The sequence below is a fragment of the Callorhinus ursinus genome, unplaced genomic scaffold (genome assembly GCF_003265705.2).
Source record: "Callorhinus ursinus isolate GAN/ISIS: 27379988/994484 unplaced genomic scaffold, GSC_fseal_2.0 scaffold4, whole genome shotgun sequence".
Lineage (NCBI taxonomy): Eukaryota > Metazoa > Chordata > Mammalia > Carnivora > Otariidae > Callorhinus > Callorhinus ursinus.
The window spans coordinates 12,886,293-12,912,078 of record NW_027397066.1 but is presented as its reverse complement, the minus strand read 5'-3'; the positions used below and the strand labels follow the sequence as shown (position 1 = coordinate 12,912,078).

General features: G+C 38.7%; 1 protein-coding gene and 1 long non-coding RNA gene across 7 annotated transcripts in view; one reads left to right on the top strand and one right to left on the bottom strand.

Moving 5' to 3' along the window:
• Positions 1-148: 148 nt before the first annotated feature.
• LOC141372573 (uncharacterized) overlaps positions 149-25,786 on the bottom strand; it is a 59,801-nt gene continuing 34,163 nt past the window's right edge. The window contains exon 4 of the long non-coding RNA XR_012377857.1: positions 149-198. This is a non-coding gene — a long non-coding RNA (uncharacterized lncRNA). The remainder of the gene's footprint in view (positions 199-25,786) is intronic.
• The window catches only part of LDB2 (LIM domain binding 2), a 407,922-nt gene continuing 396,777 nt past the window's right edge, over positions 14,642-25,786 (top strand). For 5 of the 6 annotated variants that reach the window (XM_025887729.2, XM_025887730.2, XM_025887728.2 and 2 more), the window contains exon 1: positions 17,369-17,473. Coding sequence is in view for 1 of the 6 variants with exons in the window: in XM_025887734.2 (XP_025743519.1) it covers positions 17,451-17,473 (23 nt within the window). In the remaining 5 variants the exon portion in view is untranslated. Of the gene's footprint in view, positions 14,762-17,366; positions 17,474-25,786 lie in introns of those variants that run through there. The other variant, XM_025887734.2, reaches the window with a different exon arrangement.

Here is a 25,786-nt window from a genome sequence, read left to right as displayed (position 1 = left end):
GATACTAATTTTTATGCAACACTGGGATGGCCATTCATCCTTTTCCCCAGGGCAGTTCTGGGGGGAAGGTGCCATGCCCCTCTAAATCACAAATGGAATTAGCCTGCAAGCTGGAACGGTATTTTTGAAAGAAAAAAAAAATTCTGCACCATTTCTCTTCATTGCCTTTGTTGTTCAGAGGAGACTGCTTGGTGATCCCTGGGGAGGAGAGAAAAGAATTTGGGGGTTTAAATATAGTTTGGCATCAGTGAAAAGAGCAAAAGGAATCTAAGACTCAACTTTGGTGTATTAAAGAATTGGGGAGGGGCTGGAAACAGAGGAAAGAAGGGAGAGACTGAACTTATTTACCTATTTGAAGAAATGCCATCCACATTTAAAGAATCAAACCTATTTTATCCCCTTTACAGAAATGAATCCACTAGGACCTTCAGAAATTCCCTTCTTAGGTGTGTTTTCTTGACACATTTAGAGTGGGTGCAGGTGCAAATGGATAATATATGAGAAAACCCCCAAATGGAAAAATAGAAAAACCCAGACCAGGCAGCCTTAACAGTGTCTCAAACTTCCATGAATCAAGTCTAAAATGGATATAGGAAAATATTTCCTTTCCCCTTTGAAAGAACGAACGCACACACAAACCGACTTCCTCCTTTACCAGGAGAGGGAAAAATCCCATTAAAGCCAAATTTCAGGTCCTTTCAAATGGGAACTAGGAACCCAGCCCCACGCTGTGTGTGCGCCTGTGCTGTTGTTTTACAAGCCCCAGTGTGCTTCCATGAGCTGGGTTCATGCCTGCCTTTTGGAGACGTGCACACACATCTAATCCAGCAGTACAAAGCTGCCTGAGCCCTACCCCCAGGAGGCTCTGAGCTCCTGGCAGAATCTCAGCTTCTCGGAATAAGATGGAAATTTATTAGGAGGAAATTATTCTGGTGTCTTCAGAAATACAACATTCCTGATAAAAATCTTGCTCCTGACAGCAGACTAACAAGATACATTTGTTAGTGGTTTCTGTTCCCGGGAATCCATGGTGAATGCGCTGCCCTTTTATTGCAGCGTTTGAGGGAGATGCATGCAGTGACAGATGTGATTCAAGTTTTTCATTTCGCAAACATTGGAGTTGGATGTTATGTGCCATGCACTCTACTGAAGGCGATCTACGGGCCCTGCACTCTTTGGAGAGAGGCAGTGTGGTGAAGCATGTTCAACTCATCAGCACCATTTACTGAGCACCTACTAAGTGCCAGCCGTTGTATCACTGACGGGCAATACAGGGTGGCCTAGTTCCTAGAACAGGGGATCATTTCCTTATCAGTCCTACCCTAGACTAGTCACTCCGTCTCTTGATCTCAGTTTCCATTTCTGTCAAATGAGGACTGGAATAACTATCTCATGTGTGTGTGTGTGTATGTGTGTGTGTGTATTAAATAAGATTTTTAAGGCATTTTACACAGTGCCTGGCACATAGGTAGACACATAATTGTAGGTGCAGAATAAATAATTACTATTTTAAGTGTTTATTGTTAAGATACAACTTTTGCATCAGAGAATTCATAACCTGGCAGAAAAATAGATAGCTTCAGGTTCTGGAAATCAGGCCACAGGGCCTTTGCATAGGCTCTGGGTCCCTAACTCATCTGCATCTCGAATTCATATAGAAGCATGTATGCACTTTACTCACCAGATAGCCTCTTAGAAAGCTGAGCTCTTATTTATTTCAGAAACTGTGGTTACAAGTTAGTTTTCCGATTTCCTAATTAATTGTACATCAGAAGCAGCAATTAAGAAAGGCTAGAGCTTGCTACAAGAAGCAACAGCATGGAGGTGTCCTAGTCACCCAGAGAGCAAGGAAAGAGACAGAACAATTATAATAATCTGGCCAAAGAGTTCATACACCAGAGATGTTCGGGGGGTGGGGGTTTAAATAGAAATTGACAGTCCTATATTACATCTCAACCCATTAACCACATTTACATACACGGATGTTACCTTATACAGTTACTTATGACCTTTAGTTACCAAAAAAAAAAAAAAAAAAAAATGAAGACTCAAATCTGTTCAGGGTGTTGTATTAAAGAAAACTGGGAATATATGATTTTCTAAAAAAAAAACTTCAAGCAAATGATAAGATGTTGAATTTATGGCACTTTAAAAGGAAGCTTTGATATCTGGACAATTGGCTGATACACTTTTCTCATTATCCACCCTGCTGGATAAATAAGATCTCATGGCATTTGAGGCAGAAGTAGGTCCCTGATTTAAGTAGAGTTTAGCACATTGCATAATTGTTTTTCTTTTTTTTGTTTGTTTTTTGAATGAACACACTGATTTATTAGTGAGCAAATAACCTACTGTATTGAGTCTGAATTATTTTAATTGGTTTTCAAAATACTTAACTACCCTCTTCCAAATACATCTTTTCTTCCACAGCACATTGCATAATTGCAAGGAAGAGGAAGGATGTGTGTTCCTACTAAGTTATACTTAACAGAGTCTTCTAAATACTTTCTTTAAATCTCAAATGTAGTTACTGCATTTTTCAGGATCATGTGTTGGTTTTCCTTTGCTGCTGTAACAGAGGAATACAAACCTCGTGGCTTAAAACAACTCAAATTTTTTGCCTTATAGTTCTGAAAGTCAGAAGTCTGAAATCAGTTTTATCAGATCAAAGTCAAGATGTTGGCCGGGCTGTTCCCTTCTGAAGGTTCTGATGGGAGGATCGTTTTCCTTGCCCTTCCCCAGCTGCCAGTGGCCTTCTGTATTCCTTGGCTCCTGGCTTCTCTGTCCATTTTCAAAGCCAGCAGCCTGTGTATCATCACCTCTCACAATCTCTCCTGTTTCCTTCCACTGTCACCTAGTCTTTGCCTTTTCTGTAGTCAAATCTGCCTCTGCCTGCCTCTTAAAAGGACATGTGTGATGACATTGAGGGTCCACCTGGAAAACCCAGAATAATCTCCCCATCTCCAGAGCCTCAACTTAATCAGATCTGCAAAGTCCCTTTGTCATGTAAAATATTGCCAAGTTCCAGGGATTAAGACTTGGCTGTCTCTGAGGACCCTTATTTGGCCCTGCTACGGATCATAAAGAAGCATTCCTAGTGGGGGAGACCTTTTCTGCCTCTGATCTGACTTCCCCATTCCGTCTTGATCTCACTCTGCCCTATTCTAGCTGAGGAGGAAAAGGGACCTAATCTGACGGCCAAGTCTGAAGGGAGAAAGAGTCAGTCATCTTTGTATCAGCCTGGTCCCTGCCGTAATCTTAGCCTTGAAGGCTGTGTCCCTAGGTTGGGGGTTGGGGGTTGGGGAAGGCTGGAATCTCTGATACGAACTTCATTAGTAGTGATAATGTCATTTACGGTCCTAATTTCATTACCGTTTTGTCATATATCACAATTGGGGTAGGACTCAGGTAAAGAAGAGGGGTGCTTTGTCTAGGAGAACCCCTATAGTAACATATGCTTCTTATTAAAATCAAAATAATACACATTTCATTAAATAGACTTCATAATCTTTCTCCTTAGAGATAATAGCTGTGAATACTTTGATGTACATAATTGAAAGTCTTATGTATACTTAAATAATTATATATACATTATCCTCCTTTTACCACTGAATAATATATCATGGTTATCTGTTCATGTCAAAATAGATAGATAGATAGATAGATAGATGATAGATAGGTGATAGATAGATAGGTAGATAGGTGATAGATGTGTTTCATATATTTCAACAGAGACATCCCATTGGGTAAATGTACCCTGATTTATTACTCTAACACCTGATCTGTTAGGATGCACCCAAGTGTCTACTACTATAAACAATGATGCAGTTTGCTTTCATAGTTCCCAAGGAAATTTGTTAAGTTGTTTAACTTCTCTAAAAAACAGTTTTCTCAACTGTAAAATGTCTACCTCAAAGTATTTTGGGGGGACTAAAATAGTTAATGAGTATAAAATGCTTATCACTGGTAAGTAGTTCAATCAGTAGCTATTATTTACTATTGTTCCCTTATTTTTAGAAAATATTTTATTTAGGGGTGCCTGGGTGGCTCAGTCATTAAGCATCTGCCTTCAGCTCAGGTCATGATGTCAGGGCCCTGGGATGGAGCCCCGCATCAGGCTCCCTACTCGGTGGGAGAGCTGCTTCTCCCTCTCCCACTCCCCCTGCTTGTGTTCCCTCTCTCATTGTCTCTTTGTCACATAAATAAATAGAATCTTTAAAAAAATATTTTATTTATTTATTTGAGAGAGAGAGAGCAAGAGAGCATGAACAGCAGTAGAGGGAGAGGGAGAAGCAGATTCCCCACTGAGCAGGGAGCCCAGTGAGGGACTCGACCCCAGGACCCCGGAGTCACGACCTGAGCCAAAGGCAGATGTTTAACATACTGAGCCACCCAGGTGCCCCCTGTTGTTTTATTGGTATTTTCATTTTTACTCCTAAGCATCTTTTCACACGGTCTTTATTGACTCCTTTGGATAATTTCTGAGAAGTGCAATTACTGGATCAAAGGGTATGCACATTGAAATTTTGATTCATATTGTCAAATCTCCCTCTGTCATGTGAGATTGTGTTTCCGTGCCCCTTCATCAATACTAGGCAATTTTCAGTCTCTGAAGTCTGATTAGGTAAGATATATATCTCATTGTTTTAATGTCCATTTACTTGATTAATACAGAGATGACACTCTTTTTAGGACCATGGTCTTTTTTATTTATTCACTTAATTAGGATTTGCATTTTTTAAGAAACTGAATCTCTTTTTTCTTATTGATCTGTAGAAGCTCTTTACATATTAAAATTTTCTTATTCTTCTCAGTTCATCTATTTTACAAATATTTTCTCACACTTTTCTTTAGTCATCAAACCTTATTTGTATTATATTTTCAACACTTCTAAGGCATTAACTCTTTATAATGGCACATTCCTAAAAATTCTATGGTAATAAGAATATTATGAATAATAGTTTAAGAACCAGTAAGTAATTCAAGTAAATGTTAAGTTACTACACCTCCAAGAGTGGATGAATACAGTCTTTTCTCATTCATAAAAGATAAGAAATAAGTTAGTGGATAGATTTTCTTAATTTTTAGTTATTCTCCTTTAACTCAGTAACCTAGTGCTTAGTGAGAACTAGTAAACAACAAAATTAATGAAGGACAGCAAGCGCATACTAAAGAGGAAATTTGGAAATAGTCATGCTTAGATAATTACTCTTTTTTTCACAGATAACATATATCTTATTGGAGTGTTTTTATTTGGGATATTTACTTGAAAACACACTCTCTCTCTCTAGCTAGCTAGCAAGCTGTCCTTAATAGCTCTTATATCCTTTTTAATATTCATTTACAAATTTATTCAGCTAGCGTTTGTTGAGTTTATAAAACTGGGCTCAATTTGTGACATACTGTTTTTCAGGGTGTAGTAGGTTGAATTGAGTTGAATTTCCCAATCTTTTTTACTATAAATACCCTCCTTTTCCTTGTCCTCTCATGGTACACCATCCCCCCCCCCATTACATGATTTTACTACCTTCTGCCATGCATCAGAGTCCCTCCAAGTGGACTGCCAACATCTTGAGGGCAGGTGAATATCCTCTTCATCTAAGTTTCTCCACAAAGCCTAGAACAGTGATTTGCTCATGCAAAAGGCTCATTAAGAGTGTTCTCATTGGAGGGGTGCCTGACTGGCTCAGTCTCAAGGTTGTGAGTTCAAGCCTAACATGGGATGTAGAGATCACTTAAGTTAAAAAAAAAAAAAATGTTCTCATTGGGTGAGCTGAAGATTAGGGGTTAGGCTCTGTTGTTGGTTGTGTGACTCTTCAGAAGTCACTTAATACTCAATTTCCTCATCTGTGAAATAAATGGTTCAGATAGAGGACAGATGGGCCAATGGTGTCATTTGTCCTGCCAAAGCTGATATGTGTAGTGGCTTCTTGGAATGAAAGATGCAGCCTAGACACACACTAGCAGGGAAAGAAAGTGGCCATTACTGAGTACCACTGTCTGCCGTGGGGAGAGCCGACCGAAACGACATGCCACGGTTCCTCTCCAGTGGGCTACAACAACCCGATGGTTCTTTCTAGCTGGACAATTCTACATTTCACATGATCTCTTTATTAATCACCTGGTTCCTTTCGTTTTATTTGAAACATACTGAGCATATAGCATTATTCAATTCGAAGTAGCTTTTTTCCCTCCTTACTATTCTGAAACTCAGAGGGATTTACAGCCTGTGGAAAGTTGCCCATTTAAAGCCAGTGACACCAGATGGTCCCCAACCAAATATATAATTACTTCTGACTTGAGCTAACAAACCAAGCAATGAATTCATGAAAAGGTAATCGTGAGGCATTTGTGATTTTGACAATTTTAAAAATGACTTCGGTTTTTTTAGCAAATGAATAACTTTGGGATTTTTATCAATAAAATGGGGATATACCTTTTGTTGTAGATTCAAAATGCATATAATCTAAAAGAATATTTTAAAACATCCATAAATCTACCACCCCAAGATAACTGCTATTAAGTGTTCATGCTGCCATTTCAGACTTTTTTCTCTTGTTAAATGTTACATATAAGTAAATGTAGGTGTTTAAAACAAAACCAGAATTACAGCATACATTCTATTTCAAATCTTTTTTTCCTAATGGTATATAATGAACATCATTCTATCACTCTGTCAATAAATATGTATCTATTAAACTATTTTAAACATTTAGAATGGTATTCCATGCTATTATGTTGGAGCTTTGAGAATACCCACAAAATAGCCGTCATCCTTGCTACCTGAGTTCTGAACTATTTGAGATAGGAGTATCACCTTCATCTTTGATGAGGCTGATAGTAGATACAACAGTGAACAGCTGAAAACTGGTAGATTTCCTAATGTGGAACCTTAGAGTTTTATAATCTCCTACCCAGCCCTAGGCAGTGCTGTGCAGATAGGTCCTGCTCCTATGAAGGACCCTGTGGGCATCTCATTCCCAAAAGATTGGAGAGAGGAACTGGCTAAGCATCTCATTCCCAAAAGATTGGAGAGAGGCACTGGCTAAGCATGGCCAGTTTACTCTTCCAAACTCACCAATTAAAAGAGTCACCCCTCCTTTCCTATGGAAGAGTGAAAAGGGTGATGGAGATAGAAATTACTGTGTTAGTGGACTTTCCTCCACATCAAAGGGAAACATCAGAAATGGGAAAGAAGCTCCCCCAAGGTATGAATGTACCATAATTTATGTAACCAGGCTTTGTGGGACTTTGGCTTATTTCCAATCATTCCATTAGATCACAAATTATTTTGTCTGGACACTACTATTGCCCCCCCACACACACACAGGTACAGAAAGGGATGCTCGGGGAAGTTCCTTGTGTTATCTGGGAATACATGAGCAGGGCTGGACCTGCGCTTTGATTTCAAGTCCTCCCGGCTCCAAAGTCCAAAATCCCACAACTACAAGCTGACTCAGAGATTACCCAGGACAGTCCTTCAGACAGCTTTGTGGCAGTAAGTGTGGGTCTTAACTACAGAGACAGAACAACCGGAAGATACCCAGGGGTCTGTGAAACACTTGTGGGACGGTCTGGTGCAGACCAAGTGTGTAGGCGTGGCAGGAGAAGGGTCCCAGCAGAAGGAAATTAGGTAGGCAAGATTCTACGAAGAGAGAACTTGTGCTCCGTGCTGCTAGCGTCTGTAAACACCCATGTCTGTCCTCGGAGCTTCTCTCTAAAGGATTGCCCTGCTTCACTTCAACTGACAGTGACCATGCCTTACCTTCACTTCCTGGAATATGACAAGAGAAATTACAGACATGTGTCTTCAGAGCCCAAGTCCCAGAGGCTTTTTATTGGAGACTTTGTCATAAACTATAAAGTAGAGAAAGCAGCGCCCAGGTGTCAGTGATGAAATTCAGATGGCAGGGGTTGGCAGGTTTCTCCAGACACCATGCCTCTGATCTGAAGACGGATGTTTCATTGACAGCAGACCCTTCTGGTGTGTCACATCCCACACTAACGAATCACTCTCGTTTTCTAGTTTCTGGCCTAATGGTCTGCTGTGTGTGAGTAGTTTTTATTTCTCTTTATATCTCAAAGCCTTCCTATTCACTGTGCCTTGAGATATAGTCACAATCTTGCTTTTTTGTTAAATGTATGATGTGCTTCCTTTAGCTGGATTCCGCTACGATGCTATAGATAATTCCTTGCCCAAGCATCACTTGGGCTGGTTTGTTTGGTAGCAAGTCTTGATTCAATGCTGGTGGTTTGATTCAGGGAGAAAAACAAGACTGCCTAATAGAAACTGGAAGCAGAGGAGTCTGAAAAGGCAGAGGGGTGCTCTAGTTCAGAAGAGACCACAAAGGAGAAAAGGAGCGGGCGCCCGGGAGTGGGAATGCCAGAGGACTCATTCATTCTGCTATGTACTCCTTCTAGCCTGTAGGCAATAGGTGCTTAGAAAATGGGAGGCTCAGGAACTGCTTTGTGTAATGTGCTTGGATGATACAACAAGGAACAAAACATATTCCCTGTTCTCCAAGGGCTTAAAAATGAGACGTGTATACAGCTAGAAAGTGAAACAATGTGTGATATGCATGTAATGGGACAGCTTGTCGAGGTGTTAATTTCTATCTTGTTTTCACTCTGTTTCCCCTCCTCCTGGAGTTTCCCGAACCCTCTATACACTCTCTTGCCCTGGGGAAGGGTTCTGTTGAAGAAAGAGAAGTAACTTGCACGCCATGTATTGGCCAACGCTGCCTTAGATCGTGTGTGTCATTGTCATCTTGAACTATTGTATAATTTTGGATCAGTTATTTTCCTCTCTGGTCTCATGCTTCCCTTTTACAATGAGGACATCGATCTGACAAACTCTTAGATCTCTGCCCGGTGAAAGAGCACTGAAAAGAGAATTTAAATTAATTCTATAAGAAGAAAGAAGAATTGCAGTTCTCAAATGTAGATTTTAGAAAGATGCATGAGCATAAGACTTCTGTGTCAGAAAGGCACATTCCTTTACAGACATACTTGCTGACTTGTATTCTTTCAGAAGCCTGGTACCTAGGACAGTGCCCAACATGTAATGCATTCCCTTACTGATTGACTTCAGTTCATATTGTAGGAGCTGAGATATAAGTCACATTTTTTAAAAAATGTGGCTCATATTAAAGTTAAATATCAAATTAGATATTGGAGAAAAATCAGGAATCTCTGGTCTACTGATTCTCAAAATTAGGCAAATGTTCAACCATTTTGATACAAAAATAATTGTTTCCCAAAGTATATTTTATGATGTGCTTGTCTTCAGGGTCTTATGTGATAAAAAGTTTTATGTTCACGTAAGTTTAGCGAATAGTCATTCATGCTATACCTCTTGTTAGAGATTCAGTATATACGTTAGCACACCAAAGGCCCTGAGAAATCCTGCAGTAAGTAAATCCATTTAACTTCATCTAAGATTTCCCACCATCACCCCCTCTTCTCTAAAAAGGTGATATTTAAATGCAGATTAATCTGTAGTCATTTTTTTATTATTGAAATACACATTTTTATAATATGCAAATAAAAAATTTTAAAACCCAAGAAAAATCTAAAAAAATTAAAAATGTACTATTTATTTACCTATATGGAGTAAATTTCTTGAAGCAGTAAATCAAATATAGCTAATCCAGGAAAATGGAAAATGGATTATGTAATTCCCAAAAGTCCTGTTTTTTGTTATAACATTTAGGTATTACAAGCACAAGGCTACTCCTTCCCCTTTAAATACTTGGAGATAAATCTGTTATTTTACTTGATTTTAATTTGGTCAACATTTTAAAAGCAATATTTGGAATTCTGTTTTTAGGTTCAAAAATTTGTTTAGTGCTCTTTTGCAGTTATTTTCCTGCTTTCATACAGCACTTTATAATCTAAAGACATCAAATCGCTTTCAAAGATATATTACTTCCTTCCTCTGGAAAAATGGTTGTAAGTCCATATATTCTCACAGACTTCTACTTTCTAAGGAGGGTGATCTTTTGAGCTGTGGAAAATGGGGATATATCTATCTGTCTATATATACATACACACACACACACACACACACACATATATATACGCTTATCTTGAGTCTTTTGTGATGAAAGGTTTATGTTCACAGAAATTTAGCAAATAATCATTCATTCCATACCTCTTGTTAGCGATTCAGTATATGCGTTTGCACATCAAAGGCCCTGAGAAGTCCTGCAATCTATCTATCTATCTATCTATCTATCTATCTATCTATCTATCTATAGATAGATATATGTGTTTGCACATCAAAGGCCCTGAGAATTCCTGCAATATGTATATATATATATACATATATATGTATAGTCTATAAACTGAAGTATTACCCAAATATTAAGATGAGTCATCCTTATATTAATCTAGAAAGTTGGTGGTCCTAGACATATATGAAATTCTTTCATGTATAATTTCTAAGCACTGAGAATATAAACCTTATGATTCCAAATTTCATGTTCTTTCAAATCTTCTGAAACATTCCCCCCCATCATCTCAAATTTTGCTTCTTAATGTTTACTGCTGATTCTCTACCATCTAAGAAATCCAGTCTTCCCCAATTCTCAAATTCTACTCAGACAGTTGGCTCTAAAGGGTTTTGAAGTTAGCCAAAAATGTTATCTCCAGCAGCATGTCTAAAACTAGACATATCATCTGTCTCTTGAAATTTGCTCTTCTCCCCGTTTCCTTTATAAGTAAGTTGCACCACTATTCACCAGGAATTCACTATTCATGCACTATTTACCCAAGTCAGCTTTCTGAACAATATCTTGATTCCTTTATATCCCTCGCCATCCCCAGTGAATCAGTTACCTGGTAGTATCTCCCAAATTTGTTTATTTGATTCCATTCATTTATAGATTGAAACATGTCTCCCTAAAAACATGTGTTCAGGTCCTAAACCTCAGTACCTGTGAATGTGAACCTTTTTTAGAAATAGGGTCTTTGCCTATGTAATCAATTAAGATGAGGTCATACTGGATTAGGGTGGGCCCTAAGTCAATGACTAGTGTTCTTATAAAAAGAGAGAAATTTGTGCACAGAGAAAAAGATGCACTGGGAGAATGCCACATACACAGAGGTAGAGATTAGAACACCAAAGATTGCAGTGAACCACCAGAAGCCAGGCAACAGTAAGGAACATCCTCCCCTAGAACCTTCGGAGAGACAGAATGGCTCTGACAGTTGCTTGATTTCATACACCTCGCCTCCAGAACTGTGAAAGAATCTATTTCTGTTGTTTTAAACCACAAAGCATGCGACGCTGTGTTACGGCAGCCCTAGGAAACTAATATCATGCCAGGATCATTTTCTTTAAAAAAAAAACAAAAACATTTTTTTCAATTTATTTATTTGACAGAGAGAGGGAACACAGCAGTGGAGGGTGGGAGAGGGAGAAGCAGGTTTTCCACTGAGCAGGGAGCCCGATGCGGGGCTCAATGTGGGGCTCAATCCCAGGACCCTGGGATCATGACCTGAGCGGAAGGCAGATACTTACCGACTGAGCCACCCGGGTGCTCCATCCAGTTTCATTTTCCCGGTTCAGGCTCCCATCAGCTCCTGCCTAGATGGGTGGTTACAAATGCTGCTTATGGATGGGTCTGCTCCCGCCCTGCCTCTCGGCTTCCCAGCCAAGTTCCACTCTGCATGTGGCACCTGAGTGATCCCACTAGGATGCATGCAGATGATGTTCCTTTCCGGGTTAAAATTCAGTGCTCTTCAGATTAAGCCTCCACACTTTTTGACATAGCTTCTCAGCTCCCTGCCCCTTTAATTTAGCTCACTCTTCACTCTTGGCTTGCATGACATGCCCGCTCCCCTAATTGAAGGCGGTTGTCTTCTCTATGAGCTTTCAGAAGACTCTTCACTGGCTCAAATATTTCACATGATATTAGAGTCGCCAGTTTGTTTGTTTCTCTTCACTAGACAAGAAACTCTGTGAAGAGAAGTCCTGGGTCAATCTTCATCACTGCTGCTTTCCTGGTCACAGCATACGCAGAAATATGAACGCTCACTCTATTAACTAATGCATCACTGCCTGAGTAGAGCTGCACAAACCGAGGCTTGGTGTTCTCATGAACTCTCAGGGGCAATGCCAAGGAATTGCTAGCATTATAGCGATCCTAGAATCGCCTATATTTATTGCCAGGACTGAAACATCTTCACAACAATTCTATGAGGAGGGGTCCCTTTATTATCCCCCTTTGCAGATGTAACAACTAAGGCACAGGAGGCTTAAAGAGACCTGCCTATGGTCATACCACTAGACAGTTGCTGCACCCAGGCAGTCCGACTTGACACTTCACACTTAGCTCCATTTTCTCAGGATACTTCCCATCAAATATTCAAATCTGTTTTGGATCATGTTATCAGAAGGTCATATGCCTTTATTTTTGTTTTCTGACTATAAAGAAACAGGTATTGTCCATATACCTTCTGCACAATGCTTTCCTGAAGCCTAGATAACAAAGTTCAAGGTCTGACTTTATCTTCACTCAGTATCATTTAGTGAGTACCTGTGGTGCCCCCAGCACTATGACAGACACCGGACATACAGACAACCAGGCATTGGCTTCAGGAGCTCACCATCGGACAGGGAGACAGGCAAATAGAAAATAATTGTAGTTCAGTGTGATTAATACAATCGGGGATTCATATCCAAGGCAAAGAGATGATCCTGGGAGGGCTGGGCTCATTCAATCTGGAAAAGCTTCTGGTTGTGGAGTTGTGAAAGTTGGTATAAAGTTTCCCAGTGAGGAAGGACAGACTTGGGAGATAGTACAGTGTTTTTTTTTTTCTTTTGTTATTAATTTTAAGCAGTTTAGTACTATCAGAACAGAACAAAGAGGGCAGAGAACAAGCCAAGGGAAAAAAGCTGGAGCCGGAAAATAATGAGATATCAATATTGTTCTATGAAACCTGGATTTGACCATGGCAGTGATATAATTATTGAAAGATTTAATGAAGAGGAGAGACACAAAGAGTTTGCTTTAAAAAGATCACGTGGGTGGTCTCTTTGCATTATAAAAAGTGTGCTATGTTTATATTACATGTACATATGTGTCTTTTTTCTGTGCCTGCATTTCCCCGTGGTTATTCGTATGTGCACACATATACACATGTACTATGTACTATACATATGAATGTACTACTACTGTTCAGTTGAACTGTATGGTATTGCCATTTTTATAGGTCAAAAAATGGTCCAATATCACAATTGCACAGTTGGACCTACGATTTATATTATGCTGGAACAGATTGTACAGTCAAAAGCTTTAGGTTTGAATCTCGTTGTCTCGGTTTGAGTTCCCTAGAACCAGACTCTGACACACGACTCCAAGTCAAGGAGTTTATTTGGCAAGTGAGGGGCATGCCTGCTGGGGAACGTGACATAGATATAGGAAGGCCAACAAAGGGTATGTTATCAAGCCAGCTGCAACGAAGGGCAGCAAAAGCTTGATCTCACTGAAGAAATGTGGAACTGCAGATGCTCGTCTCAGAGGTTTTACACTTAAGGGCAAGAAGCTGAGGTATTTATACACCTACTCCCATCAGTAATTAGTCGAGGGCTGCTCCCCGGGGATTGTTAATTTCAGGCACTCTTTGCTGAGAGACAGGCAAAGTGACTTTCCAAGCTTCAAAGAAAGTGCCCCCATGAATAAGGACCAGAGACTGGGAGTTGGAAGTCAGCCAGGCTGCATTAATATGGAGAGGCCCAAGGGCCATCACACCCATTTTTGCCTGTTACCGGCTAAACAGCTCCGACCTAGTCCCTTAATTTCTTAAGGCTCATTTTTCTTGTGAGCAAAATGGGGACGATAGCTATTTCACCTGGTTTTATAGGCTGAATTGTGTCCCTCTAAATTCATAATGTGACTGTATTTGGAAATAGGGTTTCTAAAGAGGTAATTAAGTTAAAATGAGATCCTATGGTAGGAGGGCTTTAATCTGATGTGGTTGCCATCCTTATCTGAAGAGATTAGGACTCAGACACACGCAGAGGGGTGACCACATGGAGACACCAGAGGTAGACGGCCATCAACAAATCAAAGGAAAGACCTTAAAAGAAATGAAACCTGCTGATACCTTGATTTCACATTTCCAGCCTCCAGAATTGTGAGAAAATTAATTTCTGTTGTTTAAACCCTCTGGTCTGTGACACTTTGTGGTGGCTGCCCCTAATGTCCCAGGGGAGAATGAATATATTTTACTAACCATTTACTGTGATCTAGACAAATACGAATAATCTAGTATACCTTGAGTTCATAAACACCAAAATACATAGCCATCTCAAAATTTAAGAAACAATTTCACTTTTCACTTAGCCCTTCTTACAACTGAGCTTTCATGCCTACTCCTGGAGAAGTCTGCTAGGTAAGTTGTGTGACCCGAGAACACTGATCTCCATGGGATAAGCTCTTAGAATTGGGAAGCAACGTATGCCTATCCACAGTGTTTCTTTCAGTCAAATACAGCCCACTTATCACTAATAATATTTCTTCTGCTTCATCCAAGGAGGATGTCAGAGGCAGGGTCACTTGTGTGGCCTCTAGAGAAAGTTCGCACGGTTTCCATGGTATCACACTAAGATTCTGGATTGCTACCATAGCAAGTTCAGAACTCAAGGATGGCTGACTGCCCTGCCTTGATGCCTAAGCAAAGGTGAATTCGGGTTTCTCAGGATGATCATGAAGAGTCCTGAGTCATACAGGTTCACCGCTGGCAGAAAGACCAGGTAGGTGTGTCCTTGTACCTTAAAAAATACCTCCCTTGCTAATGTCTGAAATGCCACCACTAACAACACATTCCTTTGTGTTAGGTAGTTCTTCTCTCTCTTTCTTTAAATTGGAGTATATTATATAGGGTAAAATATACAGATCTGAAGTGTAGAATTTGATGGGTTTTGACAAATGTATACACCTGGGTAGCCAGTAGCCCGCTCAAAATAATAGAACAATTCTGTCACCCCAGAAAGTTCCCTCCTATCCTTTTCCATTAATTTTCCCTTGACAACCATTGGTTTCATTTTTATATCTACAGATCAATTTTGCCCGACCTTGGAATTCTTAATGAAATCATACACTATGTATTCTTTTGTGTAAGCCTTTTTAAATTGAACACAGTGTTTTCAGGATTCATTTATGTTGCTACATGTAACAATAGTTTGTTCTTTTTAATGCTATGTAATATTCCATAGAATCACATGTCACCATTTCTCTGTTTTCCTACTGATGGACATTTGAGTTGTTTCCTTTATTTTAATTTATTTTTTGCTATTATGAATAAAGCTGCCATGAACTTTCTTACACAGGTCCTTTTGTGGACACATGTTTTCATTTCCTCAGGGAAAGTTAACTGGAATAATGCTTCACAAAAGAAGATATACAAATGCCCAATAAACACATATGAAGATGTTCAACATTGTTAGTCCATCAGAGGGATGCAGATTAAAATCACTATGAGATACCACTACATCTTGTTAGGATGTCTACATTTTGCAAATACTCTGTTAGAACGGGCAAATTAATCTGGAAAGAGTGTTCTTTTAAGTTTGTAATGTTTTTGTTAGGAAAGTTTGAAGTGCACAACAGTAGAAAGATAGCATAATGAACCATCACATACCCATTCCACAGATTCAACAATTACCAAGTTTGTCATAATTACTCCGTGTAATTTTTCAACAACAACCAATTATCCAATTCTCCAACACCAACTGAGTGACTTATAACTCAATTCAATTCTGATACTAACTACCTGGCGACCTTGAAAGTGAAGGGCTCATAAGGCTGCCCCCACCTCACATGCCAGAACAAATGGGGTCCCCAGGTTACCTGCACTTCTGAATAACCAACTACAAATTTGGGTATTCCGAGGCTACCTCCCCCAGATTTGATAACTCAAAAGAATGACAAACAGAACTAAAAATAAAAAAAAGCCTTATTTATGATTATTGTTTTAGGATAACAGATACAGCTCAGTAAGAACCAAATAGAAGAGAGGCACAGGATAAACTATGCAGGCAGAGGTGGCTCAGAGCTTCCATGTGCCCTGTCCATGTGTACCCCTCTCCTAGCACATCAATGTGTTCACCAAGCCAGAAGCTTCCCTGAACTCTGTTTCTTTAGGATTTTCATATGGGGTTTCATCATACAGACACAGTTGATTAAATGGTTAAGCATTGGTGATTGAACTCAACTTCCGGCCCCTTTTCCCTCCCCAAAGGTTGGGAGTGAGGCTGAAAGTTCTGACCCTCTAATCATATGGTTGGTTCCTCTGGTGACCAGCCCCCATCCTGAAGCTATCTAGGAACATCACCATGAATCACCTCACTAGCACAAACTCAGGTGGGGTTGAAAGGGTTTTCTTTTGTGAAGAACAAAAGACAATCTTATCACTCAGGAAATTCCAAAAATTTTTGGAGCACTTGTCCAAAAACAGGAGACAAAGACCAAATATATATTTATTGTACTGTGTACCCCAACTATGCCTTGTTTGTATATTTGTCAATTGTTCTATTTATTTATTTTGCTCTAGTATTTTAAAGAGAATCTTTTAAATCACATTATTTTACCCTTACATAAGGACATTTTGCACACAACCAAAATACTGTTTTCATACTTAATGAACAATAACTTAATATCATGTAATTCCCAATTCTCTCCCTACTCAGAGTTCCCTAACCATCTCAAAGCGTCTTATGATCAGTTTACATGTTGCATCTGGTGGTATTTTTAAGTCTTTCTTCTTCTAGAAGAGTCCCCCTCCTATCTCCTTTCTTTTCCATGCCATTGACTTATTAAAGAAACCAGGTCAGCTGTCCAAAGAATCCACATTATGTTTGTTTCCTGACAGTATCATGTTACTTTTCCTCAATCTCTGTCTTTTCTTCAAACAAGAAGATTGATCTGAAAGACTCAGGTTTATATGCAATATTTTTAAAGCAAGGCTGTTTTGGGGGTAGGGGGATGGGTTAGCCTGGCGATGGGTATTAAAGAGGCCACGTTCTGCGTGGAGCACTGGGTGTTATGAACAAACAATGAATCATGGAACACGACATCACAAACTAATGATGCAATGTATGGTGATTAACATAACAATAAAAAATTTAAAGAAAAAAACAAAAAAAATAAAGCAAGGCTGTTTTATAGGTGGTGTCATTTTTTTGGAAAGCATTTTATTTTTTATTTTTTATTTCTTAGGGTCTACCATGGTTTTTAGTTCTGGAAATTGCAACAGTAAATACCATATGTTATTCTTGTCATTAAAGATCTTATTTACAGCCTCTTAAGGAAGAAAGGCCTTGTGGGGGAAGAAAAATAATTTCCCCTCTACCCTTCCAGGTTCTTAGCTGAGACATTCCTGCGATAAAAAGACAGATTAGCAGAAGAAAAACAAGTTTCATAACATGTTTACCTCTGGTATACATGGGAGATATGCAGGAAAAGCAGTAAGTGTCTGAAATGGCCCAGGCCATCATGGTAAAAATCACCTTCTACAAAAGCAATATGTTGCAGATTGGGGCACCACTTATGGGAGGTTACCAGAAAACACAGTAAACAAAAGTGTGATTGTAATGAAGATTTAAGTCCTTGCATTCTGCATTGATAAGAATTTCTAGAGATTTGGCCACCCCCTCTTCCTGGTACAGTGAGGGAGACACACTACAAATGGAGATTTTCCTAAGACATGTACATGTTTCTTACAAAAGGTACTTCTATTTAGTTATCAGAGCTTCCCCTCTGTCTGTAGTTTCTTAAAAACAACCAGCTTAAAATAATCCTTATGCCAAAGAGGCATATTTTGAGGTGACAAATTCTGATCCCCTCTGGCACGTAAACCAATCAATATAATAGTATAAGGGCCATGGAGGATTGGGTGTGGATATAAATTCTGAAGGGGCATCAAGGCTGCATGAGGAAGTGATAAATGTACTGACTCTGGAGGGAAATGTAGGTTTTGCTAGTCAAAGGAAAGAGTGTGGAGAAGTATCTTCCTTTTCCTGGACAGCTGAGTGATGCATCAGTCCCAGCTGCCTGATGTCCAGCCATGGCTGAATTCCTCAAGCCCTTTTTGCTTATTAATGATTGGAGGAGTAACTGTAACACATGCATGCTCAAAGGAATCAATACATGAATGGCAGGTCCCCAGTTCTGGAAGACTATAAGAGTGATTCAAACAAAAACAACAAACAGGTTGGAAGTTCTAGTGCACAGAGAGGACAACCAAATGTTACTTCACTGAAAAGCTGTGGCCCCTGATTCATTCTTCTTAGCTGCATATGGAGTCCAGAGGCCAGCTGTGAGACCATTACAAAATACTGACTTCCAGCTCTTATTCATACATAATTCCATCAAGGTAAGACTTAGGTTCCACTTTTTAAAAAAATTCCCAGGTGATTTTAATGCACCTCAGTTTGCAAATGTAGGAGAAGGGGTAGAAACCCCCTCTAAACCAAGAACTTTTCCTCTACTATCTTATGTTCAGTAGCTGGGGTCTGTGAATTAAACTGACAAAAGATAGATTAACAGGAGAAAAGGTTACTTTTACATGCATATGGAGGCTTCACAGAACAGAAGTGAATACCCCAAAGAGATGGTTAGACCCAGGGCTAATATACCATCTTAACAAAGAGTAATAAAGCACCAACTTAACAAAGTCATAAAGCATGGAGGAGAGTAAAGGACCGCAGGGAACGGGGCTTTGAGGGAGGAAAATTGTGGGAAGGGGCCTAAGAAAGTAAGGTAAATAAGAGTTGATTAGTAAGGCTTGTTATGCAGATCAAAGTCCTCTCAGATGGTAAGAGCTGTCTCTTGAGAGGAGGACACCTTTACAAATGTAAATTTGTAAATTTCCCATAAAAGGGAATTTGATGCCCTGCTTTTAGGCAGAAGGAGAGGGCAGAGAGCTCTTCCTGTGTTTGCTGTTTCTTGATTGCCTTCAGCTCAAAATAAACCTAATGCCAAAGTGGCATATTTCGGAATGTAATATTCTGATCCCCTCACAAACAAGGGAGCCAATACAAGAAAGGAAAAATCAAGCTAGATGGGCAGGCAAGGAGGGGCTGGGCCAATGCTAAGATAGGCACGGAACTTCTCGGCCGCCTAGTAGGGTTAGGGTAGGTGGCCTCTCTACTTTTGACCAGAGTCCCCTTTATAGGTCACACATGGTTACAGAGGTGTGACTGCTATGGCAGTAAAGAGATCCCAGATAGCAAAAGCCACTGAGAAAGAATCAGATTTGCTGCATGGTGTTGACCGGCATTGGCCTAGACACCAGAGCAGGTAGCAAAGTGAGCATTCAGGAGCACCTAGCGACAGAGGGAGGCATTGAATTCTTCTCTTGGAGCCCTCTGGCATCCACAGTCCTGGTATCCCTTAGTGGAGAGCTCTCGCTGTACATTCAGAATTTGCTTGGAATTTTTAGGAGGCAACAAAGAACCTGTGCTCTATAGGAAAGTAAATGATTAAAAAACAAACAAATAAAAAACCAGCCCAAGCTGCAATCTACCAGGAGTTTAGGACACTCAGGGAGGAAACATTTACCAAGTATGATGTGGGAGTATGGCTTCTGTTGGAGTCCACTGAAGCAAGAGGTGTGTTTTTTTCCCTGAAAGACTGGGGATACCATATGTTAGTATTGTGAACTCTAAAGGGTGTTTTTCCATAAACTCTTAACAGTAAACTAAGTGGGTGTCAGCAGAAACAATTGTTTGTGAAATATCAGGAGTTATTCACAGACAACTATTTACAAAGGCTGGTAAAAGTCAAATATATATTAAAAAAAAATCAAGCAGCAGATGTTACTAAACACCTCTTTTATGTTCCTCTACTCATTAATTTTTTCCATGCATATTTCACCATCTAACATACTATATAATTTATTCATTTAAGGTGTATTGTTTACAGTCTTTCTCCTCTTGCTAAAACATAAGCTCCTTTGGGTCTGTGTTTAGGGATTATCGCAATTCCTAGCTCAGAGCCTGGCACCATGTAGGCAGTAGAAATGATTCATTGAATGCATGAGAGAGAGTGATGGGTGCTGGGTTTCTGGGTATCAGAATTTACCCTTAATGTGATAGATCACATTACAAAATGGGGTAGGGCCTGATTTATAAATCCAAATCGTAATTTATGAATTAATGCAATCCTTTCGGGGTAAACAGAAAAGACCAGAAGTTTGTTGAACAGAGGGCAGTGGGTAAGTCCTTTCAGAGAACAAATTCACACCAGCAGTCAGCATGGTGAACAAAATCACAAAATAGTTCCATTCTTTCAGGCTATGTTAATCTAGCTGGGGTGCTGCAAACATACATTTTTTCAGGGGGCAGATTTTTCTATTTAGATTGTTGGAACCAGTTTTATTTCATTTGCAAAATTACTCAGGGAAACATCATGATCTTTGATTATTAGGATAACCATTTTAGAACTGAAGAAACAGAGATTTACTTTAGGCTGTCGATTATTACCACCTCAACATTCGTGACTTAGTTTCTCAGAACTAGCACAGAGAAGATGCTCTATTTCTTAAGTGAAACCAAATAACGTGTCCCTAGTTCACAAACGGAGGGGTCAAGATTTGAGTTAGGTCCATTCTCTTTCCATTGCCCAGGCTGATGATAATCATGATTGCTGAAATTTCCTGAGTGTTACTTAAGTGCCAGGTACTCTTCTAAGTACTTTGTATTTTATAACTGAAGTTCGAGATGAGAAGGAATTTGAGTCCAGGCTGTTTTCATCCAAGTCCATGTGTTGTTATGTTTGCATTTTAGTGCCCCTCAGATTGGTTTTTGTACATGGAAAACACTATTCAGAAGTTGTCTCTTGCCTTAAACAATCGGTGTTCAATTTATTATAGATTCACAAAACTTAGTTCTTCCTTAGGATATTAGTTTCATCTTGTAAATTTATGCTTCACTTATAATTCTAACAAATGTTAGTAATCTGTTTATTTTTATGATGTTGATATTTTTATTATTTTACTTTGGAAAATATTAAATATATGCAAAAATGGAATGAATAATATAATAAATCCTTATGTACTTTTCACTCAGTTTCAATGATTATCAGCTAATGGCCAATTTATTTCATCTGTACTTCAACCCATTTACCCTCTATTATTATTATGACTTAATCCTCATTATCATATCAGTTCAGCCATGAATACATCCATGTGTATGTTAAAAAGTAAGAACTCTTTTTATTTCATTTATTTTTTAAACTTTATTATTTTTTAAAGATTTTATTTATTTATTTGACAGAGAGAGAGAGAGCACAAGCAGGGGAGCAGCAGAGGGAGAAGCAGGCTTCCTGCAGAGCAGGGAGCCCGATGTGGGACTTGCTCCCAGGACCCTGGGATCATGACCTGAGCTGAAGACAGACTGAACCACTCAAGTGCCCCAGAACTCTTTTTAAAACATAACCCCATTTCATTACTATACATAAACAAAATAGCCATAAGCTAGCAATATCAAGTCTCCAGCCTTATTCAAATTTCCCATTGTCTCATAAATGCCACCTTTTAAAAAACATTTCTTTGTCTGAATCAGAATTCAACAAGGTCTATCTATTGTGATCGTTCGATAGGTGTTCTAAGTTTATTTTAATCTATAGGTTGTTTCTCTCTTCCTTTCTTTTTCCTCCAGTTCGTTTATATTGAAGAAAATGGGTCATTTATTTCATAGTCCGTCCTTCACCATAATAAAATTGATATTTGACATAATTACTCAGCTGAATTTTTTCTCAAAGCAAATACAACAATCTCCAAATAATACTGTCATAAACAATATGATTGCTTGAAAAAGTGTACATACAGTTGGGGTGGGAGACAGTTCTTTTTTGTCCTTTTTTTTTTTTTTTTTTTTAGTTCTTTTTTGTCCTTAAGGTAATATCCCACTAGGAATAAAAAATCAACTCACTCTGTTTCATAATCACTTGAATTTCTTTTTCTCTTGTGGATTTGATACAAACTGGACACTCAGTGAAGTTCACCTGTTTCATCTTACTTTTATTAAAAAATGAAAATTCCACTGAGTAAATCTGATGACCTAATTGGCTTTGTCCAGCAATTCGTGAATCAGGCAGCATCCCATCTAGCAAGCAGACAGGGGCTGTTGAGCTGAATGGAATGAAAGACTTTTATAGGCAGAAATGGGTTGGGACAAGGAAGTTACTAGTAAAAGAAAAGAATTGTTTCAGGCAAGGGTCCTTTCCTTTGGGGGTAAGGGCAGGAGTCTACCCCGTTGATCACCTCACTAATGCTAATCAGGAAATTCCAGATTGGGTGAAGGTCACATTCTTGCAATTAAGTCTTGGTTTGTTGTCATGGGGCAAATGACCCCATTATGGGCCTGCTGTTTCTTTTTATCTTTTCTTTAAAAAAAAAAAAAATTCTATTATTAGTAATTGATAATTTAAGATTAAATTTTGTTTTATTTTATTTTATTTTTTTTTAAAGATTTTATTTATTTATTTGACAGAGAGAGAGAGACACAGCCAGAGAGGGAACACACGCAGGGGGAGTGGGAGAGGGAGAAGCAGGCTCCCCCCTGAACAGGGAGCCCATTGCAGGACTCCATCCTGGACCCTGGGATCATGACCTGAACCGAAGGCAGACCAACTGAGCCACCAAGGCACCCCTAAATTTTGTTTTAAATTAGGTAATTTGCATGAATTTGAGAGTCAAACCTACAAAACCAATCCCCCACATGTACCCATTTTCTTTTATTTTTTCACATGTACCCATTTTCTTTTGATTTTATGGTTTATCTTCTGAAGGGGTTGAGAATGAGCCTCCCCAAAATGTGCCATTTGGCATGTGGATTACTTTGAACTGGAGTCAGTCAAGGTCCAAAAGACTTAGGAAGATGTTTTACCTCCTCCTTAACTGCCTAAAAGAATTTAGATAGAGGGGCTGGTCCAGAAGAAAACTACTACTAGGGACAGGTGTGCTAAGTCTGGGTAAGCTCGGCAGAGCCTGGAGAGCAAATTCTTCTCTGTGTCCCATTGTCTCTGCATGGCAATAACAAGCATTTATTTACCAAATATCTGCTCTTCCTAATTTCCTATACTGTTTTTCTCTCCTTTGAAGTCTCAGACCCCTAATCCCTTCTCTTTAGCACAGAATGGCATATAAGTTTCAATTGCTGATTACCTGACGGTCTCATATTCTTCTAGGGCTCCTGCATATATGTAATTAAATTTATTTTTCTTCTGTTAGTCTGTTTTGTGTCAATTTAATTCATAGACTGGTCAAAAGAACCTAGAAGGGTAGAGGACCATTTTTTCTCCCCTACACTTTTATCATTTGCTTTTTATTAATATAAGCAGGTATGATCTTCAACTCATACTCCCTTTACTTAAAAATAGCACACTATTGGGGCATCTGGGTGGCTCAGTTGGTTAAGACTCTTGATTTTGGCTCAGGTCATGATCTCAAGGTCATGAGATGAAGCCCTGCATCACGATCCATTCTTAGCAGGGAGTCTGCTTGAGAGTCTCTCTCTGTCCCTCTCCCTGCTGTGCTCTCTCTCTCTCTCAAATAAATCTTTTAAAAAATAGCATACTATTTACATTTTTCTTACCTTGCTTTTTTTTTATATAACATATCCTGGGTATAAATTTATAATAGCATATAGATAGAGCTATTCCTTATTCTTCTACAAAGCTTCATATTACTGCATTGTGGGACTGTATCAGAATTTATTCACCAATCCCCTATTGATGGGCATTTGGGTCATTTCCATGTTTTGCTATTATAATTAATTAATTTATTTATATTCGCTAATATAAATTAATGATCTTGGAATTATAGTCTTGTCTTTCTTCCTTTATTTTTGTATTTTGCTAGCGTATCTTTGGGACGTATTCCTATAAGTGGGATTGTTGAGTCAAAACTTAAATGGGCATATAATTTTGTCAGATATGGTCAAATTCCCTTCTATAAAAATTGTACAATTTTTCACTTCATAAACAATATAAGAAAGTACCTCCTTGCCTAAAAAAGCCTTGTCCACAGAGGGCGCCTGGGTGGCTCAGTTGGTTAAGCGACTGCCTTCAGCTCAGGTCATGATCCTGGAGTCCTGGATCGAGTCCCGCATCGGGTTCCCCGCTCAGCAGGGAGTCTGCTTCTCCCTCTGACCCTCTTCCCTCTCGTGCTCTCTATCTCTCATTCTCTCTCTCTCTCAAATAAATAAATAAAATCTTAAAAAAAAAAGTCTGAAGCCTTGTCCACAGAACTTTTGTCAAACTAATAAATTTGAATTTGCTGCCTAATAGATAAGAAATGACATCTCAATCTGAAGTAGATTACCTTTATTATGACTGAAATTGAGCAACTATTCATATGATTAAGTCATTTAAATTTTTTCATGTGTGTGAACCATTTGTTTATTCTCTAGCCTGCTTTCTATAAAATTATAGTTATTTAAAAATTTTTTTGAAGCTTTATATGTGTTAGGGATATTTACTGACACAATTTATTGTTATATAAGGAGCTAAGATTTTTGCCAGTTTGGCTTTTATCCTTTTTGTTTATGGTATCTTTTCCTATGCAAAAGTTTCTTTGTATATATATATATATATATAGTTTATTTTTTCTTATAGTTCTTTTGGATTTTGAATAATAAGAAAACATTTTCTGACACTAAGTTCTAGTATAAATTCACTCATGTTTTTTCTAGTACTTGTGTTTTAATTTTTTTTACACTTAAATCTCATCCATTGGGAATTTCTCCTTGTGTGAGGTATAAGAAACAGATATCTTTTTATCTTTTTCATATTACTACCCAGTTATCCCTATGTTACTTATCAAAAAGTTGATCTAGTCTACACTGATTTGAGAAGATACTTTTATCATATAATAAATTTGCTGTTGTAATTGTGTCTGTGTCTTTTTTTTTTTTTCTTGTTTTTGTGGGGGGAAGGGAGGGACAGAGGGAGAGGAAGAGAGACCATCTTAAGCAGACTCCATGCCCAGCATGGAGCCAGACTCGGGGCTTGATCTCACAACCCTGAGATCATGACCAGAGCCGAAATCAAGAGTCATCACTTAACTGAGCCACCCAGGTGCCCCTGTAATTGTGTCTATTTCTTTGTTTGCTCTTCAGTTTCATTGGTTTGCCTGTCTTTTCAGGCACCAATACTGCATGTTAGATTTACAAAAGCTTGGTAGGATGTTTTCGTCTCTGAGAAGGCTAGCCTCTCTCCTACCTCTTTTCTTCCAGGGTTTTTCTGGCTATTCTTGTTTGTTTAAAATTTCAAATAAATTTTGTAATCCACATGTTTAGCTTGGGAATAAAACATCAGCTGTGATTCTTATTGGGATTGTGTTATATTTATAAGTTAACTTAGGAAAAACTGGTATCTCTGTCCAGGAACATGGATGACTTCCTTTTGTTTAAATCTACTTTTGGGTCTTGCAGGAATTTTCTTTAACATATGAATATACATGGATTATAGAAAATTATGTTAGGGTAGTTAACATATTATATGAATTTTCTATTTTGTTATATTAATGAATATAAAAATTACATATACAACTTTAGCAACAGAAGCCAGAGATTTTAACACTAAAATCTGGAACAAGAAGTGTGATATCCACTGCTATGTAACATTTTGTAAGAAATATTAGTCATTGCAAATGTTAGATAGCAATGGATTCCATGAGCACTTGTGTATGGAAATGATGGCCATCACTCTTCTTATTACTAATTTTAGTGGCTTTGGTGTTAAGGGTATATACGTAATTTTTATACGTGCCAAGG